At 44.2% G+C, this 20,082-nt stretch overlaps 1 protein-coding gene across 14 annotated transcripts in view; it reads right to left on the minus strand.

The window, feature by feature from the left end:
• Positions 1-19,781, minus strand: part of sytl2a (synaptotagmin-like 2a) — a 44,511-nt gene extending 24,730 nt beyond the window's left edge. For 9 of the 14 annotated variants that reach the window (XR_006769673.1, XM_014197957.2, XM_045717324.1 and 6 more), the window contains exons 1-4: positions 19,508-19,781; positions 4,439-5,014; positions 2,624-2,775; positions 498-624 (exon numbers count right to left, since the gene is read on the minus strand). Coding sequence is in view for 13 of the 14 variants with exons in the window: in XM_014197957.2 (XP_014053432.1) it covers positions 498-624; positions 2,624-2,775; positions 4,439-4,539 (380 nt within the window). In the remaining variant the exon portion in view is untranslated. Of the gene's footprint in view, positions 1-497; positions 625-2,623; positions 2,776-4,438; positions 5,015-16,214; positions 16,507-19,507 lie in introns of those variants that run through there. The other 5 variants (XM_045717325.1, XM_045717322.1, XM_014197949.2 and 2 more) reach the window with 4 other exon arrangements.
• Between the last annotated feature and the right edge of the window lie 301 nt (positions 19,782-20,082).

Raw genomic sequence — 20,082 nt, forward strand, 5'->3', positions numbered from 1 at the left:
TTGACAACTATTACTTTACTACATTTCTAAAGAAAAGTATGTACTTTTTACTCCATACATTTTCCCTGACACCCAAAAGTACTTGTTACATTTTGAATGCTTAGCAGGACAGGAAAATATTCTAATTCACACACTTATCAAGAGAACATCCCTGGTCATCCCTCCTGCCTCTGATCTGGCGGACTCACTAAACACATGCTTCATTTGTAAATGATATGTCTGAGTGTTGTAGCGTGCCTTTGGCTATCCGTAAATTAAAAAAAAACTGAAAATGTTGCCATCTAGTTTTCTTAATATAAGGAATTTGAAATAATTTTCCATTTACTTTTGATACTTAAGTATATTTAAAACCAAATACTTTTAGACTTTTCCTCAAGTAGGTTTTTTACTGGGTGACTTTCAGTTTCACTTGAGTCATTTTCTATTAAGGTATCTTTTACTCAAGTATGACAATTTTTCCATCAGTGCACAATGGGCCCATATCATGGAACTCTCACCTGTAGTAGTTGTTGTGCTGAGCCGGTGGCTCCTCTAAAAGGCCCGAGAGTTCTGGAGGAACATACACATCCTGGTTCTCACTGTTCACAAAGCTGGGCCTCTCTCCCCACATCTGGGAGAGCTCCACTACAACACAGAACAAATGGGATGCAGGCCTCAGTAAAACCACTGACAAACCAGATGAAGACACATACTGTATGTCTGTGTCACAGGTGGGATCTAAACCCCAATCTACTGCTCGGGAAACCGACCATTAAGCCAAGAGGAAATTCACTTTTGGGCCGAGGGTGACATTGATTTTGTAGTTTCAGGCAGGGCTACCTCATCCTGAGAGCGTGAGTCCAACTCACCTCCACTCTATATGTCACAATACATCTAACAGCCATCCCTCTCATGAAGTGAAGGATGGAATGAGCATTCCTATTAGTGCAACACCCTCTATGTCTACTGAACGTCAACCAGCTATAGAAAATAGGAAAATTCATGCTATTCTAGAGAGCAAAACTGCCTGCACATGACAGAGGGGTACATGAAGAGTAAAATGCATTATTTAATTATCCTTTTGTGTTCTTGTTTCAGAGTCAACTGTTCATATTTAAAAAAAATATTTAACCTTTATTTAACCAGGTAGGCTAGTTGAGAACAAGTTCTCATTTACAACTGTGACCTGGCCAAGATAAAGCAAGCAGTTAGACACATACAACAACACAGAGTTACACATGGAGTAAAACAAACATACAGTGAATAATATAGTAGAAAAATAAGTCTATATACAAAGTGAGCAAATGAGGTGAGATAAAGGAGGTAAAGGCAAAAAAGGCCATGGTGGCAAAGTAAATACAATATAGCAAGTAAAACACTGGAATGGTAGATTTGCAGTGGAAGAAAGTGCAAAGTAGAAATATAAATAATGGGGTGCAAAGGAGCAAAATAAATAAATAAATTAATACAGTAGAGGAAGAGGTAATTGTTTGGGCTATTTATAGATGGGCTATGTTTTCTTCCCCAAGATGGCATAGCAGTCAGACGTCCTTTGTCCTCCTCTTGTCGTGTCCCGTGTATATATATATTTACATATTTTCTTCGCATATCTTTTTACATATTTGTTTCTGAAAACTCAACCTCAAAACACTCTCCTGCAACCCGCCTCACCAATTAAAAAAAAAAGTATTATTTACCTCAAATCTGAAATCCACAACAGAAGGTAGCCAGAGGTTACGTGGCCCAGCTGCTCTGACAGCTGGTGTTTAAAGCTAGTGAGGGAGATAAGTGTTTCCAGTTTTAGAGATTTTTGTAGTTCGTTCCAGTCATTGGCAGCATAGAACTGGAAGGAGAGGCGGCCGAAGGAGGAATTGGCTTTGGGGGTGACCAGAGAGATATACCTGTTGGAGCGCGTGCTACAGGTGGGTGCTGCTATGGTGACCAGCGAGCAGAGATAAGGGGGAACTTTACCTAGCAGGGTCTTGTAGATTACCTGGAGCCAGTGGGTTTGGCGACAAGTATGAAGCGAGGGCCAGCCAGCGAGAGCGTACAGGTCGCAGTGGTGGGTAGTATATGGGGCTTTGGTGACAAAACGGATGGCACTGTGATAGACTGCATCCAATTTGTTGAGTAGAGTGTTGGAGGCTATTTTGTAAATGACATCGCCAAAGTCGAGGATCGGTAGGATGGTCAGTTTTAAGAGGGTATGTTTGGCAGCATGAGTGAAAGATGCTTTGTTGCAAAATAGGAAGCCGGTTCTAGATTTAACTTTGGATTGGAGATGTTTGATGTGAGTCTGGAAGGAGAGTTTACAGTCTAACCAGACACCTAGGTATTTGTAGTTGTCCACATATTCTAAGTCAGAACCGTCCAGAGTAGTGATGCTGGACGGGCGGGCAGGTGCAGGGAGCGATCGGTTGAAGAGCATGCATTTAGTTTTACTTGTATATCAATGTTCAGCAATGTAATATCCACCAAACAATATTTCAACAAATTAAATGCCTAGGAATAGAGTTACTGTACATTTTAAGGGAATCTGTGAGCAATTTCTGCAATGCAGCATTTAGTCATACAAACCCGTAATGGTCTCTGCAAGATTCAACGACCGTCTAAAGTTGCATAGCTTGACACGGCTATAACTCACATATGGTCACAGGTTTCCTCCGACTTATGGATGCTTTGATGATGTCAGAACCATGGATCCTGTCTCTGTGACGCCTTGACTTTGTCTCATAGAACCACTCTCCAGTCAGGTACTTCAGCTTGCCCTTGTCACATTCTTGCTTTTGTAGATTCCTAAGTGGAGAGAGGGTAAACGTTCAAAATATGGACACTTAACAATGGAAAACCAGTAATGGAGACCAGGCAGAGGCAATACAATAAGTTGATGACAGCTTATGTCAGAACCTGGAAAACCTTATTGAGTTTCCTGCTAGCAGGGGCATTTACAGTAACATAAGCATATGTGCTCGTTTTTATTTATGAAGGTGCATGCTGTTGGTTATGAATCTGTGATGTAATCCTTGTTATGAGTCCCATGTATTACAGTTGTTTCACATGATTGCAACAACACCTTGTCAACATTTCTTATGAACAAAACACAGTGCAATCAAGCATACGTTTGAATTCATGTTGTCTAAGTGCGTGTGTGTTTGAGAGAGAGAGAATGTGTGTGTAATATTCAAACCATTTATATGTTGAATTAATTGAGAAAAAGCAGTAGAAGGTTCACCCAGTAAGTTTTTAAATACAAAAGCAGTAGAAGGTTCACCCAGTAAGTTTTTAAATACAAAAGCAGTAGAAGGTTCACCCAGTAAGTTTTTAAATACAAAAGCAGTAGAAGGTACACCCAGTAAGTTTTTAAATACAAAAGCAGTAGAAGGTTCACCCAGTAAGTTTTTAAATACAAAAGCAGTAGAAGGTTCACCCAGTAAGTTTTTAAATACAAAAGCAGTAGAAGGTTCACCCAGTAAGTTTTTAAATACAAAAGCAGTAGAAGGTTCACCCAGTAAGTTTTTAAATACAAAAGCAGTAGAAGGTTCACCCAGTAAGTTTTTAAATACAAAAGCAGTAGAAGGTTCACCCAGTAAGTTTTTAAATACAAAAGCAGTAGAAGGTTCACCCAGTAAGTTTCTAAATACAAAATATTCTAAATATTTTAAAATGCCTTTGTAGTCAACCCAAACCAATGTTTTTATTATTAAACAAATTAGGATAAAAATAATAAGGAAACAGGCATATCTATTAAAGACATGCTCCAGAACTTTTATTATTGTCTTACCTCAATTAGCCACTTTATCCCAAGTTTGAAAGCAACTGTTTTTCTGCATGCTGTTCTGCGCCATTTTCCCTTATATTTTCCCCCACATTTGCCAGCCCCCTAGCAATTTGAGTTCTAGCCAATGAGCTACAGCCCCTCGCCATTTGAGTGACAGCTAGCAAGACGTACACACAGTAGAGTGAGAGAGCAATGACGTGGTGCACATATCTGCACATATGTGAGGTAGTACGCAATTTTTGGGGACAATTTTTGGGGACTACTTTCAGAACTACAGAACTACTGGCTAAAAAAGTATATAAAAGTACCTTAGAATCTCTTTAATATCTTGGAGTTTCCCCACACTGCTGTAATACTTTTCTTTAACCCTACCACTGTATTCCAGGGTGTGTCCTCAGGGCATGTGCTTACCATCTGGCAAGCATCTTCACAGACATTTTCAACCTCTCCTTGTCCCAGTCTGTAATCCCCACATTTTTGAAGCTGACTACCATCATTCCTGTTCCCAAAAACTCTAAGGCATCCTGCCACAATGACTACCGCCCTGTAGCACTCACATCTGTAATAATGAAGTGCTTTGAAAGGCTGGCACACATCAACTCTATCATCTCAGACACTCTGGACCCAATCTAATTTGCACACAGCCCTGACAGATCCACAGACAACTCAATCTCAACTCACTTCACACGCTGTTCCTCAGCCCTCTTCAGATCTGTGTCCCTCTTTAATACGGACAGGATCATCTCCTGCTCCTCCTCCGTCAGGTAACTCAGGTCAATCATGGTGCCGAGCCCACCCTGCAGGTCTTATCTCTTCTCAGAAAACAAAATGGTTGCCAACTCCACTCAAAGCCACTGTTCAGGGTGAGTCTGTGATGGTGATGGCTCTCCCTATTTTGGGTCAGTGGCTTGGTGGAGAATCCACGTATAGTTATGGATATGGGTTATTGGAATTCCAGCAGCCCCTGGTACAGAGGTCCTTGAAGTCAACGTGTGGGTTAGTGAAGGTGGTTTACGTGCTAAAGTCCATGCGTAAGTTGAGTTTCCAAAGGCTCATATTCTGTGGTTAGATGGCTGGGTGAGGGGAGCAGGTAGGTGTTTGGCAGACCTCTGTCTCAATCTCAGTATTACTGATGAACTTTTTGCACTCTCCTTGCTGAAGGGGAATGTATTGCCAGGTTTGTATGGGCGTGGTAAGGTTAACTTGGTGCAGCTGCTCGTATATATGTGGTGGTGGTCAGGGATCCATCATTAGCACCTGCAAAACACAGCAAAACACAATATAAGAGTCTAATTTAAAAGAATCAATAATAATAATACTTCTTTTAGACTGACACTAAAACATACAGACCTGCATCTTCTTACATATTCTCTAAATACGTTCATGATCTTTTATTGAAAACATTTTTCCCTTTAATAGCTTTTTATTCCAGAGCCTTTTCGTCAAGTATTCAAATGTAATCATTTCCCATGATTGGGGTAACAGGCATATCAACCTCATGAGTCAGAGTGAGGCGTTGTGATTATAGGAGACATGTGATATGGTATTATCAGCTGACTGAGAGAATGTGGCGTTTGAACACTCAAAAACATTTTGAGTGGATTCCCTTAGAGAAAGCCCTAGTTGTCCTAAAATTGAATTAAGCTTAACTCAAATTAGCCACCAGTTTAGGACTTGTATCCATATGGAAAGGCCATTTTATTTTCCTACAATCAGTTTTTGTTTCAGTTACGGTTTAAGTTATAGTATGAGTAAACGGTTCAAATGACGAAGAATGAACTTGTTTAGGTGAACTTCGAACTGGAGCTGATGTATGACGAGACAGTGAGACAATGGAATGGTGCTGTAATGGATAGCTGCCGTTTTACGGAGAATCCTCGATGAAAGGTGAGTATCGGTGAGGACACTCTTCTGTTCGCCTACTAACAAATTGACATCTCCCTGACCACTTGACCACTTATCGGATTCCGGGTCACGGAGGAGAGAGGGCGGAGGAGAGAGCACAACATTACTGAACGTCGTCACTTCCTTTTGAACGCGGAATGAGGGAGAACTTGGTTTGTGGTTTGGAAAGTTTTGAAAGTCTCTGAAAAAGTGATCTATTGAAAAAGTTATGTTACTAGCTAGCTACTTTTTGAGTTTGGATCCCGCAACGGGGTTGGCATCCGTTGCTGGGACTGCTGCTATCTGTCCAGGGATCCTGTCGACCAATGGTCTGATGAGCTGCTTGGTGTAGCAGCTAGCCTAGCTGCCACTGTTAGCTGCCTATCAAGCTAGCAAAGTTTCCATGAGGGCTAGAACGCATACCACGATGCGGTTAGACCTTGTGGCTGGAACCGAGCATTGTCCTGTCTTGTGACTGTCTAGAACCATACTGTTTGTTTCTATTTCCATTATCACTGCGACCTGCTCTGTCCGGAACTGCGAGGACTAACAGCGTAGCCTCCGTTGCTACCATGACAAAGACCAAAGCCGGTGGGAGTACTGTTGAAGAAAGTGGTTTCTCTCTATCACAGGTGAAGGATCTTTTAAACAAACAAAAAGAGTTCTACAAGCAGTTGTTACAACAACTAGAAAATAGCTTCAAGTTTTGTGCCCAAATACTGGTGGATTCAACTAATACAATAATGGACGACCACACCAGAGAGGTCCAGGACCTGAAGAACAGTTTGCAGTTCTCTCAGGGTCTGCTCGATGAGTTTAAACAGGAAAACGGCAAGATGACAGCAATCTGTAAGTCATTGAGAGAGGACATCAGTTCTGTATGTGAATCCATGATAATAATGACAGAGAAATCAGATTATCTCGAGGGACAATCAAAACAGAACAACACTGTTGCGGACGGAATTGCAGAATGTCCACATGAGACCTGGACGCAGTCTCAAGACAAAATGAGGGAAATGATCTTAGAGAAACTGAAGATGGACCACAGGAAGATTGAGGTAGAGCACGCCCACAGGACTGGAAAACCCACCCAGGTGACAGACCCAAGCAGATAGAGGTCAAGTTCCTGAGGTTCAGGTACAAGGTAGCTGTTCTGGAAAGAGACAAAAACTTGAGAGGAATGTACTGTACATCTTCCTCAACGACGTCTATCCGGAAGCTGTGCACCAGAAGAGAAAATAACTTATCCCGGCCATGCAAGCTGCCAGAGCGCGTGGGGACATTGCTTACATTCGCTACGACAGGCTCATTGTCCACCCTCCCTCCCAAAAGCCTGGAAGGGATGAGAGAACCAAGGCTATGGGTTTATAGCTTCAACCCAGCAGCACACACACACACTTACAGACAACAACTGATTAATGGACTGCTGAATGTTTTCAAAAATATATATCTTGCTTTGTTTGTTCTTTTCCATATTACAGTGCCTTGCGAAAGTATTCATCCCCCTTGGCGTTTTTCCTATTTTGTTGCATTACAACCTGTCATTTAAATTGATTTTTATTTACATTTCATGTAATGGACATACGCAAAATAGTCCAAATTGGTGAAATGAAATTTAAAAAAAACACTTGTTTCAAAACAAAAATGTTGTTTTAAATAAACGGAAAAGTGGTGCGTGCATATGTATTCACCCCTTTGCTATGAAGCCCCTAAATAAGATCTGGTGTGACCAAATACCTACAGAAGTCACATAATTAGTTAAATAAAGTCCACCTGTGTGCAATCTAAGTGTCACATGATCTCAGTATATATACATCTGTTCTGAAAGGCCCCAGAGTCTGCAACACCACTAAGCAAGGGGCTCCACCAAGCAAGCGGCACCATGAAGACCAAGAAGCTCGCCAAACAGGTCAGGGACAAAGTTGTGGAGAAGTACAGATCAAAAAATATCAGAAACTTTAAACATCCATATTAAAAAAATGGAAAGAACATGGCACCACAACAAACCTGCCAAGAGAGGGAAACCCACCAAAACTCACGGACCAGGCAAGGAGGGAATTAATCAGAGAGACAACAAAGAGACCAAAGATAACCCCGAAGGAGCTGCAAAGCTGCACAGCAGAGATTGGAGTATCTGTCCATAGCACCACTTGTAACGATCGTCGTCGGGTGATGAGGAAGCGGACCAAAACACAGCTGGGAGCGAACACATGTTTATTCTTTACACTGAAATAAACACGTACACAAAACCAAGAAAATGCCGATACGTTAACTGCTCAAAACAAAGAGACAACACCCCACAAACAGCGTGGGGGAAAAAGGAACTTAAATGTGATCCCAATCAGAGACAACTAGCGACAGCTGTCTCTGATTGGGAATCGACAGAACCCAACATAGAAATAACCCACATAGAGCTAACACAAGGCTATAACGCAAACATAGAAAACAAACCAAGGAAAAATACCCAACATGACACACCTTGACCAAAATACCCAAGTTCACCTGGTCAGGGCGTGACAGTACCCCCCCCCCAACGGTGCGTACTCCCGGCGCACCAAACTTAAGTCTATTAGGGGGGGGACCCGGGTGGGCGCCTCACCCTCGGTGGAGGCTCTGGCCCCGGGCGTGTTCTTTCCCCCACCTCCACCTTAGCCCTACCCCTCTGGCCCGGACTGGACCACTGTGGAGCGGCATGCTCAGGCTCCGGAGCGGAGCCGTCGACGGGAACAGGATTGGGCACCGGTGGACCGGACACGGGCCGTGCCGGACTGGGAACACGCACCACTGGCTTGGTGCGGGCAGCAGGAACGGGCCGGGCCGGACTGGGAACACACACCACTGGCTTGGTGCGGGGAGCAGGAACGGGCCGGGCCGGACTGGGGACACGCACCACTGACTTGGTGCGGGGAGCAGGGACGGGCCGGACAGGACTGTGGACACGCACCGTGGGCTTAGTGCGGGGAGCAGGGACGGGCCGGACAGGACTGTGGACACGCACCGTGGGCTTGGTGCTGGGAACAGGAACGGGCCGGACAGAACTGTGGACACGCACCATGGGCTTGGTGCGGGGAACAGGGATGGGCCGGACAGGACTGGGGACACGCACCACTGACCTGGTGCGGGGAGCAGGGACGGGCCGGGCCGGACTGGGAACACGCACCACTGGTTTGGTGCGGGGAGCAGGAACGGGCCGGGCCGGACTGGGGACACGCACCACTGACTTGGTACGGGGAGCAGGGACGGGCCGGACAGGACGGTGGACACGCACCGTGGGCTTGGTGCGGGGAGCAGGGACGGGCCGGACAGGACTGTGGACACGCACCGTGGGCTTGGTGCGGGGAACAGGAACGGGCCGGACAGGACTGTGGACACGCACCGTGGGCTTGGTGCGGGGAACAGGAACGGGCCGGGCCGGACTGGGGACACGCACCACTGACTTGGTGCGGGGAGCAGGGACGGGCCGGACAGGACTGTGGACACGCACCGTGGGCTTGGTGCGGGGAGCAGGGACGGGCCGGACAGGACTGTGGACACGCACCGCGGGCTTGGTGCGGGGAACAGGAACGGGCCAGACAGGACTGTGAACACGCACTGGTGACCTGAAGCGTGGAGCCGGTTTAGCCACTCGTCCTGGCTGGATGCCCATCCTAGCACGGCATGTGCTGGGCATGTCCACCGGACGCACCGGGCTGTGCGGGCGCACTGGCGACACAGCGCGCAACTCCACTTCCCATGGCTTGGTGCGGGGAGCAGGGACGGGCCGGACAGGACTGTGGACACGCACCGTGGGCTTGGTGCGGGGAACAGGAACGGGCCAGACAGGACTGTGAACACGCACTGGTGAACTGAAGCGTGGAGCCGGTTTAGCCACTCGTCCTGGCTGGATGCCCATCCTAGCACGGCATGTGCTGGGCATGTCCACCGGACGCACCGGGCTGTGCGGGCGCACTGGCGACACAGCGCGCAACTCCGCATCCCATGGCTCCTCCTCCAGATCTTCCCTCAGCAGGTCCTCAATCAACCGCCTCATCTCCGTCTCCTCCTCCGCCGTCATCCCCCACGAGAGCAGTGGTCTGGGCTCTTCCTCTGCCCTTCCGGACCACCCCATTAGCCCCCCCCCAAAAAAAATTCTTGGGGGTGTCTTCCGGGCCTCCTCGACCGCCGCCTGCGACTCCGTCCACCGGCTGGCATTACCTCCTCGACCTGGGAATCCTTTCGCCAGGGTCCTTTCCCCGACATGATCTCCTCCCAGGTCCAGAACTCCTTCCCCTCGCGAGCCCATCTCTCGCGCTCCTTATCCTCCCGCTGCTTGGTCCTGGTTTGGTGGGGTGTTCTGTAACGATCGTCGTCGGGTGATGAGGAAGCGGACCAAAACACAGCTGGGAGCGAACACATGTTTATTCTTTACACTGAAATAAACACGTACACAAAACCAAGAAAATGCCGATACGTTAACTGCTCAAAACAAAGAGACAACACCCCACAAACAGCGTGGGGGAAAAAGGAACTTAAATGTGATCCCAATCAGAGACAACTAGCGACAGCTGTCTCTGATTGGGAATCGACAGAACCCAACATAGAAATAACCCACATAGAACTAACACAAGGCTATAACGCAAACATAGAAAACAAACCAAGGAAAAATACCCAACATGACACACCTTGACCAAAATACCCAAGTTCACCTGGTCAGGGCTTGACACCACTTTAAGCCATACACTCCACAGAGCTGGGCTTTACGGAAGAGTGGCCAGAAAAAAGCCATTGCTTAAAGAATAAAATAAGCAAACATGTTTGGTGTTCGCCAAAAGGAATGTGGGAGACTCCCCAAACATATGGAAGAAGGTACTCTGGTCAGATGAGACTAAATTTGAGCTTTTTGGACATCAAGGAAAACGCTATGTCTGGCACAAATCCAATACCTCGAATGATGGATGGCGCTAAATACAGGGAAATTCTTGAGGGAAACCTGTTTCAGTCTTCCAGAGATTTGAGACTGGGACGGAGGTTCACCTTCCAGCAGGACAATGACCCTAAGCATACTGCTAAAGCAACACTCGAGTGTTTTAAGGGGAAACATTTAAATGTCTTGGAATGGCCTAGTCAAAGCCCAGACCTCAATCCAATTGAGAGTCTGTGGTATGACTTAAAGACTGCTGTACACCAACGGAACCCATCCAACTTGAAGGAGCTGGAGCAGTTTTGCCTTGAAGAATGGGCAAAAATCCCAGTGGCTAGATGTGCCAAGCTTATAGAGACATACGCCAAGAGACTTGCAGCTGTAATTGCTGCAAAAGGTGGCTCTACAAAGTATTGACTTTGGGGGGCTGAATAGTTATGCACGCTCAAGTTTTCCGTTTTTTGTCTTATTTCTTGTTTGTTTCACAATAAAAATATTTTGCATCTTCAAAGTGGTAGGCATGTTGTGTAAATCAAATGATACAAACCCCCCAAAAAATCCATTTTAATTCCAGGTTGTAAGGCAACAAAATAGGAAAAATGCCCAAGGGGGTGAATACTTTCGGAAGCCACTGTATTTCTCTCTTTGAGACAACTACCCAGGAAATGGCTGAAACTAAGCCATATTAACATATGTAGCCTTAGAAATAAGATTAATGAAATCAATAACTTGCTAACATCAGATAATATTCATATATTAGCCATTTCTGATATAAATACTACGCATGCCAGTCTCTCTTGGCTAAGAGTTGAGAAGAGACTGACTGCATCACTTCTTTTTATAAGAAACATTCATGTGTTGAAAATCCCAAATTGTTTGCATTGTCAACTTACACACGGCTCTGACACACACACTTACCCCACCAAACATGCCACCGGGGGTCTTTTCACAGTCCCCAAATCCAGAACAAATAAAGAAAGCATACAATATTATATAGAGCCATTATTTCATGGAATGCTGTTCCATCTCATATTGCTCAAATGAACAGCAAACTTCACAGCACAACGCCTCTCCCCTATTTGACCTAGATAGACATTTTTGCAAATTTGTAAAAAATAAATAATTAAATACCATATTTACATAAGTATTCAAACCCTTTACTCAGTACTTTGTTGAAGCACCTTTGGCAGTGATTACAGCATCGAGTCTTCTTGGGTATGATGCTGGGTATAATGCTACAAGCTTGGCACACCTGTATTTGGTTAGTTTCTCCCATTACTCTCTGCATATCCTCTCTGGCTGGGCCATTCAAGGACATTCAGAGACTTGTCCCGAAGCCACTCCTGCGTTGTCTTGGCATGTGTGCTTAGGGTCGTTGTCCTGTTGGAAGATGAACCTTCGCCCCAGTCTGAGACTCTGGAGCAGGTTTTCATCAAGGATCTCTCTGTACATTGCTCCTTTCATCTTTTCATCGATCCTGACTAGTCTCCGAGTCTATGCCGCTGAAAAGAAACGTAGGGATGGTGCCAGGTTTCTTCCAGACGTGACGCTTGGCATTCTTGTTTCTCCTGGTCTGAGAGTCTTTAAGTGCCTTTTGACAAACTCCAAACGGGCTGTCATGTGCTCCGTCTGGCCAGTCTACCATAAAGGCCTGATTGGTGGAGTGCTGCAGAGATGGTTGTCCTTCTGGAATCTCCACAGAGGAACTGTAGAGCTCTGTCAGAGTGACTATCGGGTTCTTGGTCACCTCCCTGACCAAGGCCCTTCTCTCCCTTCAATGCTGCAGACATTTTTTGGTCCCCTTCCCTAGATCTGTGGCTCAACACAATCCTGTCTCGGAGCTCTACGGACAATTCCTTCATTTTTGCTCTGACACGCACTGTCAACTGTGGAACATCATATAAACAGGTGTGTGTCTTTCCAAATCATGTCCAATCAATTGAATTTATCACAGGTGGACTTCAATCAAGTTGTAGAAACATCTGACATCACCAATGTCAAGGATGGAAACAGGATGCACTTGAGCTCAATTTAGAGTCTCATAGCAAAAGGTCTGAATACTTAAGTAAATAAGATATTTAACATTTTTATAAATTAGCAAACATTTCTAAAAGCCTGTTTTTGCTTTGATATTATGGGGTATTGTGTGTAGATGCTGAGGACATTTTTTTATTTAATCCATTTTACAATAAGGCTGTAATGTAACAAAATGTAGAAAAAGTCTAGGGGTCTGAATACTTTCCGAAGGCACGGTATATGTCATAAGTATGTGGTACTGGTGATGTTTAACTCCAATCGTTATTGATATTTGATATTTTGCGCAGCGCAAGACGAGACGTAGGCCAATGTCATAGGCATTTTTCAAATCCTTTCGGGCTAAATTCTAGCTAAGCTTGGAGAGGATATTTAGGACTAACTCATTTTAAAAAGTGTGCTTTTGACGTAGAGCTACACAAGTAGGTAAATAGCCGTATAAGACTGAAAGATATAAGGTAATTTCGTCAAACTTGTGAGGCTCTCCATGTACATTAGTTGCTCATTCAACATCTTTGCTGCTACTTCATTCAATCCTGTTTTAAAAGACTCCCATACTAGCTGTTTCACATTCCCTGAGACCAACCAGAAATGTTTCCTTTGACAAATATTCCCAGATTTTCATAAAACAGCCACACGTGGTCTCTTGCTTCTACATCATCAAATTTTTCACAAGTCAAAAGAGTAGACTATAGCCCACTAGGTGCGTGTCTTTTGGTGCAGCGGGAGCAGGCAGGGGTAGTGCTGCCTGAGTGTCGCTCAGCCACTTATCACAATGCTGCTGGTTTAGTAAAGTTAGTTCAAAGCTGAATGTCTTGGAAGATCACATAATGATTCATTAGTATTCTACACAACATAACCAAATATAATAGCATAGTATAACGTTACTGTTACAACAAAAACACCACCTCATTTCTTATTAAATGTTCGGATGTTTAGCGAAATAGTCATCATTAATTAAAAAAATTGTAATACGACCAAAACTCAACCGCACAAAGCACTAGGCAGAATGTGCTTGGATTAAAACAAAATACAGGAAGGCTTTAACACCATCTGCTCTAATTTGCTCACTAAACAGTAGATCTAAATGTATATTCCCATGAAACTGATTGAGATCATATGATTAGTATGCAGACACAGTTTGAAGATTCACTGGTAAAACGTGAAGAATTATCATTCACAATTGACAGTGATGATAAGACTATTTTGGTGTGGGGGTGCTGCCCACTCTAGCTCACATCAACACCATCATTCCAGGCACCCTGGACCATTACAATTCACATAACGCCCCAACAGATCCACAGATGACGCAATCTCTATTGCACTCCACACTGCCCTCTGCCACCTCTGTGAGAATGCTGTTCATTGAATATAGCTCAGCGTTCAACACCATAGTGCCCTTCAAGCCCATCACTAAGCTAAGGACCCTGGGACTGAACACCTGCCTCTGCAACAGGATCCTGGACTTCCTGATGGGCCGCCCCAGGTGGTGAGGATAGGCAACAACACATCCGTCACGCTGACCCTCAACACGGTGGCCCCTCAAGGATGTGTGCTTAGTCCCCTTCTGCAGTCCCCGTTCACCGATGACTGCGTGGCCGCGTACGACTCTAACACCATCATTAAGTTTGTTGACGACACGACAGTGGTAGGCTTGATCACCGACGACGACAAGTCAGCCTATAGGGAGGTCAGACTCCTGGCAGTGTGGTGCCAGGACAACAACCTCTCCCTCAAAGTCAGCAAGACAAAAGAGCTGATCGTGGACTACAGGAAACGTAGGACCGAGCACGCCCCATTCATATCGACAGGGCTGTAAGGATCTATCATGGTCCACACACACCAACACAGTCGTGAAGAAGGCACAACAATGCCTCTCCCCCCTCAGGAGGCTGAAAAAATGTGGTATGGGCTCTCAGATCCTCAAAAGCTACACCATTGAGAGCATCTTGACTGGCTGCATCATCGCTTGGTATGACAACTGCTTGGCATCCGACAGCAATGCGCTACAGAGGGTAGTGTGTACGGCCCAGTACATCACTAGGGCCGTGCTCCCTGCCATCCAGGACCTCTATACCAGGCGGTGTCAGAGGCAGGCCCAATTGTTTTTGTCAAAGACTCCACCCACCCAGGTCATAGACTGTTCTCTCTGCAACCGCACGGCCAGCGGTACCGATGCAATAAGTCTGAAACAAACAGGACCCAGAACAGCTTCTACCCTCAAGCCATAAAACTGCTAAATAGTTAGTTAAATAGTTGCCCAGACCCTTTTTGCACAAACTTGTTTTTGACTAATCACATACGCTGCTGCTACTGTTTATTATCTATCCTGTTGCCTAGTCACTTTATTCCTAGTTATATGTACATAGATAACTCACTTACCTCGTACCCCTACACATCAACTCGGTACTGGTACCCCGTGTATCTAGCCAAGTTACCATTGCTCATTGTGTATTTATTATTACTTTTATTATTACGTGTTTTACTTTTCTATTATTTTCTATTTTCTTTCTCTCAATTGTTGGGAAGTTTCACTGTTAGTCTACACCTGTTGTTTACGAAGCATGTGTGTCACGACTTCCACCGAAGTTGGTCCCTCTCCTTGTTTGGGCGGCGTTCGGCGGTCGACGTCACCGGCTTTCTAGTCACCACCGATCCACGTTTCATTTTCGATTTGTTTTGTCTTCATTATACACACCTGGTTTCCATTCCATAATCATTGTTCCCTATTTAACCCTCTGGTTTCCCCCTTGGTTTTGTGCGTGTTTGTTATTGTCAAGTTGTCTCGTTTTGTGACCTGATTATTTGTCTCCTTCGTGGAATATTGTTTTTGAGTAAAGTTACGGTTATTACTCATCTCTGTGTCCTGCGCCTGACTCCGCCTTACCCGCATCACCTAGACCTTTGACAATGTGACTAATACAATTTTATTTGATTTGGTTTCCTTTGACCACACAGTCACACAGTCCCAGATCATTGGTACTCTGTTGTAACACGCAAGCATTCCTTTTGGTGCTCTAAGAGTTTCCGTCAAGACAGCTCGCGGTGTATGAAGGAGACTGGCGCTCGATAGTTCCTTTCCATTCGATGTTAATCAGTGGGCTCGTCACAAGGTAGATTTATTGTCATATACTACATGACCAAATGTATGTGGACACCTGCTCATCGAACATCTCATTCCAAAATCATGGGCATTAATATGGAGTTGGTCCCCCCCATTGCTGCTATAACAGCCTCCACTCTTCTGGGAAGGTTTTCCACTAGATGTGGGAACATTGCTGCGGGGACTTGCTGTCACGTCCTGACCAGTAAAGGGGTCATTTGTAATTGTAGTTGGTCAGGGCGTGGCAGGGGGTGTTTGTTTTGTGTGTTTTGGGGTTTTTTGGTTCTAGGGGATTTTGGTTCTAGTTTTCTATTTCTATGTTTCTTTTCTATGTGTGGCCAGGTATGGCTTCCAATCAGAGGCAGGTGTCTTTCGTTGTCTCTGATTGGAAGCCATACTTAGGCAGCCTGTTTTTCCTGTGTTTTTGTGGGTGGTTATTTTCTGTATAGCCTGTGTGCCTTATGGAACTGTTTCATCGTCTGTTTATTTTGTTTTGAGTGTTCTTTCCAAATAAAGAAGAAAGATGAGCACTATACCCGCTGCATTTTGGTCACCTTTCATCGACGCCTGTGACACTTGCTTCCAATCAGTATTGCTTCCAAGACCATTCATGAGGTCAGGCACTGATGTTGGGTGATTAGGCCTGGCTCGCAGTCGGCGTTCCAATTCATATCAAAGGTGTTCGATGGAGTTGAGGTTAGGGTTCTGTGCAGGCCAGTCAAGTTCTTCCACTCCGATCTCTACAAACCACTTCTGTAGGGACCTCGCTTTGTGCACGGGGGCATTGTCATGCTGAAACAGGAAAGGGCCTACCCCAAACTGTTGCCACAAAGTTAGAAGCACAGAATAGTCTAGAATGACATTGTATGCTGTAGCATTAAGATTTCTCTTCACTGGAACTACTGCACACTTATTTGCCATAGAATGATACGTGGCTGGCCCGGTTGAGATCTAAATACCATTAGCACAAAGCAGGATATTATGCAACATCAGTGAGAGGTGCCTTTGACTATATTTGGAAGCAAAATTGTTCTCTATTCAATCACAGAACTGTTGAATTCTGCTGGCTCTGAGGTTGAGTCATAAGTGAGCCATAAAGAGGTGCTTCATTCACAGAGAGAATCTGCTCAACCTGGAATAGGGTGAAATTGCCCCTAGATGCTGATCTTGGGTCAGTTTAGCATTTTCCTCATAAATGGTTAAGATTAGGATTGGGGGAGGGGAAGCTGATCCGAGATCTGTACCTAGGGGCAACTTCACCACGGGGCGCACAACCTCATCAAATACATTTTTCCATTTTCCATTTCATTCATTAAGCAGATGCTCTTATCCAGAGTGACTTACAGTTGAGTGACTTACAGTGCATTCATCTTAAGATAGCTAGGTGGGACAACCTCATATCACAGTCATAGTAAGTACATTTTTCCTCAATAAAGCAGCTATCAGCAAATTTCCACTGATTAACATGGTATGGAAATGAACTATCAAGCGCCAATCTCCTTTACACAACTGGTGAGTTGTCTTGAAGGAAACACAGAGCACCAAAATGAATGCTTGCATGTTACAACAGAGTACCAATGATCTGGGACTGTGTGACTGTGGTCAAAGGAAACCAAATCAATGTGACTGGCAAAGTTTGAGGTACTAGGGGGATTACCAATCATCTTCACCATTTTTAAAAATGTAACTAAGCAAGTCAGTTAAGAACACATTTTTATTTACAATGACAGCCTAGGAACAGTGGGTTAACTGTCTTGTTCAGGGGCAGAATAACAGATTTTTTCCTTGTCTGCTCAGGATTTGATCTTGCAACCTTTTGGTTACTAGGCCAACGCTCTAACCACTAGGCTACCTGCCGCCCATTACCAGGGCTATAAACAGAGCACGTCATTAACTTTAAAGAATGCAACAAATCCTGTTTTCCTCAAGGGGACTGGTTGCTTTGCTATGTACACAATCAGATTAGACTGCATTTCCTTATTTGCAGCAGTAGCACTTCCTTCAGAGAATGGAAGTTTGAACCAAGACAACTATGCCAGTGATAAGCAATATGGGCACATACATTGCTTGTAGTAGTCCATGTGTCTTTCAATGTTGTAGCGAATGTATCGTAAAATAGGTTAGAACAAAATGGCTAATGGAGCTACAGTAAAATACTTTTATTCGTTCTTTGTCGCCGGATGAAATGCATGACACTGAAATAAAAACAGACATCTAATGTATAAACCTACTAACTAAGTTCCACAATCAGAGGGCAGTATACTTGGGGTGGCAGGTAGGCTAGCGGTTAGAGTGTTGGGACAGTAACCAAGAAGTTGCTTGTTTGAATCCCTGAGCTGGCGAAGTGTAAAAATCACCTGTTCTGCCCTTGAGCAAGGCAGTTAACCCCACAACTGCTCCCTGATGGTGTTGGTTAAGGCAGCCCCTTGCTCTACTTTGAGGGGTTGGGTTAAACGCGGAAGACACATTTTGGTTTAATGTTTTTCAGTTGTGCAACTGACTGACTAGTTATCACCTTTCTTTACACTGGCCTTTAAACCTGACATGTTTTCCCAATGCCAGTAGGGGCGGATCAGTCTATGAATAGGCAGCTAAGGAAAGATCTCAGATAAGAATATGCATAATTATTTTCATTTACAATCTAGGATACTCTTGGTTTAGGTTTGTTATACATCTGCGCTGTTGAACACATTTAAAAATCTGGCATTTAGAACTCACAAACCACATATCATTCTATGGCAACACGATGTACTGTACAAATTATTTGTATGCTAGAAACAGGATGTATGCTTATAGGGATTTTACCCCCCCCTCCTTTACACACCTTGTGAGAAGTCTTGAAAGAAACGCTTAGAGAACCAAAAGGAATGCTTGCATGTTACAACAGAGTACCAGTCATCTGGGACTGTGTGATCGAAGGAAAATATGTGAAAATATGTGAGGTCAATGTTAAGCCACAGGTTTGCAGAGAACATCATACAAATGTCAATGGAGTGTAGCATTTGTTGGTATTTGTTTACAATGTATGGTTGTAGGTGAAACATCTAATGAGTGTAGCTTGCATAAGAACGTCTGCCCTGTGCTTGCTCACTTCAGAGAGCTCACCAATTTAGAGGTTGACTTGAGTGTGGTGCATGCAGCATCCAATACTCCTGGCACAAATATTTTCAATTGAGACAAATGGAAGTTGATATTTTAAAGGAGGCCTGTCCACCTGGGCTCTGGGGTGAAGTTTCCCCTAGGTACAGATCTAGGATCAGCTTCTCCTCCCCCAACACTAACCATTAGTGGAGGGAATTCAAAACTGACCCCAGATCAGGGTCTAGGGTCAAATTCACAAACACCATGGCCCTTGGATTAACTTTTAACTGGCCTTTCAACAAAGCATGAACATGCATGAAAAATAATCCTTCCCAAAATGTATGTCCTCATATCATTTTAATGTTGTGATCTGATATTTTTTCTAGAGCTAGGGCCTACACATTATTTTTCACTGAACTGATTCTGTTTAGCAGAGGCTGATGGGAGAGATAAAGTTGAATTGGAACTTCAATTGAATTTACGTAACAATGGGGAAATGGCAAAATGATCAGTTTGCAAGTTTTATTGAATCCAGGAAACAAAAATCACACTGCATAAACCAAGTGCTGCAGTTGATTTACAATATGTAACATTTCCCGCAATGTATTGTTTTATGGCAAAATATTGAGTTAGGTACAGTATTCAGAAATAGCCTTACTAAAACACGACTGTTATCATCGCACGCAATACATAGAGAAAAATAAACATTGTTTTAATTTATATTCAGAAAACGCCAGATAACACTTACCCAAGACAAGACAACTGCGTCGCACCGTGAGAACAACTTCTTGAGTGGTCCCGAGGAAATGGATTATGTTCAAACCCAAGCACGAGGCTCAGCCGATGAGTCGAAACTCACAGCATGAAAGATTTCGTTAGATGCTGCCATTTCCTGGTGAGCCTCGCTACTCAATGAGAGATGTGTTGATGATGTACATGTCATAAAGACATATGAATGTTAACTTGGTTGTTCTATTGGTTTTGTGACTGTTTAAATTAGTTTAAACTAATTTATTAAGTCTGGGTGGAGATTGCGTTAGTGTGTGTGTGTGTAGAGTTTAATGGGGGGAGAAATAACGGAATACATACATACATACATACATACATACATACATACATACACCTTGCCTTTCTACTTTATCCGAAATGTAATGTGCTGCTCTACCAGCTAACAATCCTAGGAAAAGAGAACGGGTTTATAATGTTACCCGTAATGTTCCCCTAATGTTTGAGTGTCCAGATTTCCGTTAGTTAGTGGAACATTCAGGAAGTATTCACACCCCTTTACTTTTCCCACATTTTGTTGTGTTACAGCCTGAATTT

This window comes from Salmo salar, chromosome ssa04, assembly GCF_905237065.1.
Source record: "Salmo salar chromosome ssa04, Ssal_v3.1, whole genome shotgun sequence".
Classification (NCBI taxonomy): Eukaryota; Metazoa; Chordata; class Actinopteri; order Salmoniformes; family Salmonidae; genus Salmo; species Salmo salar.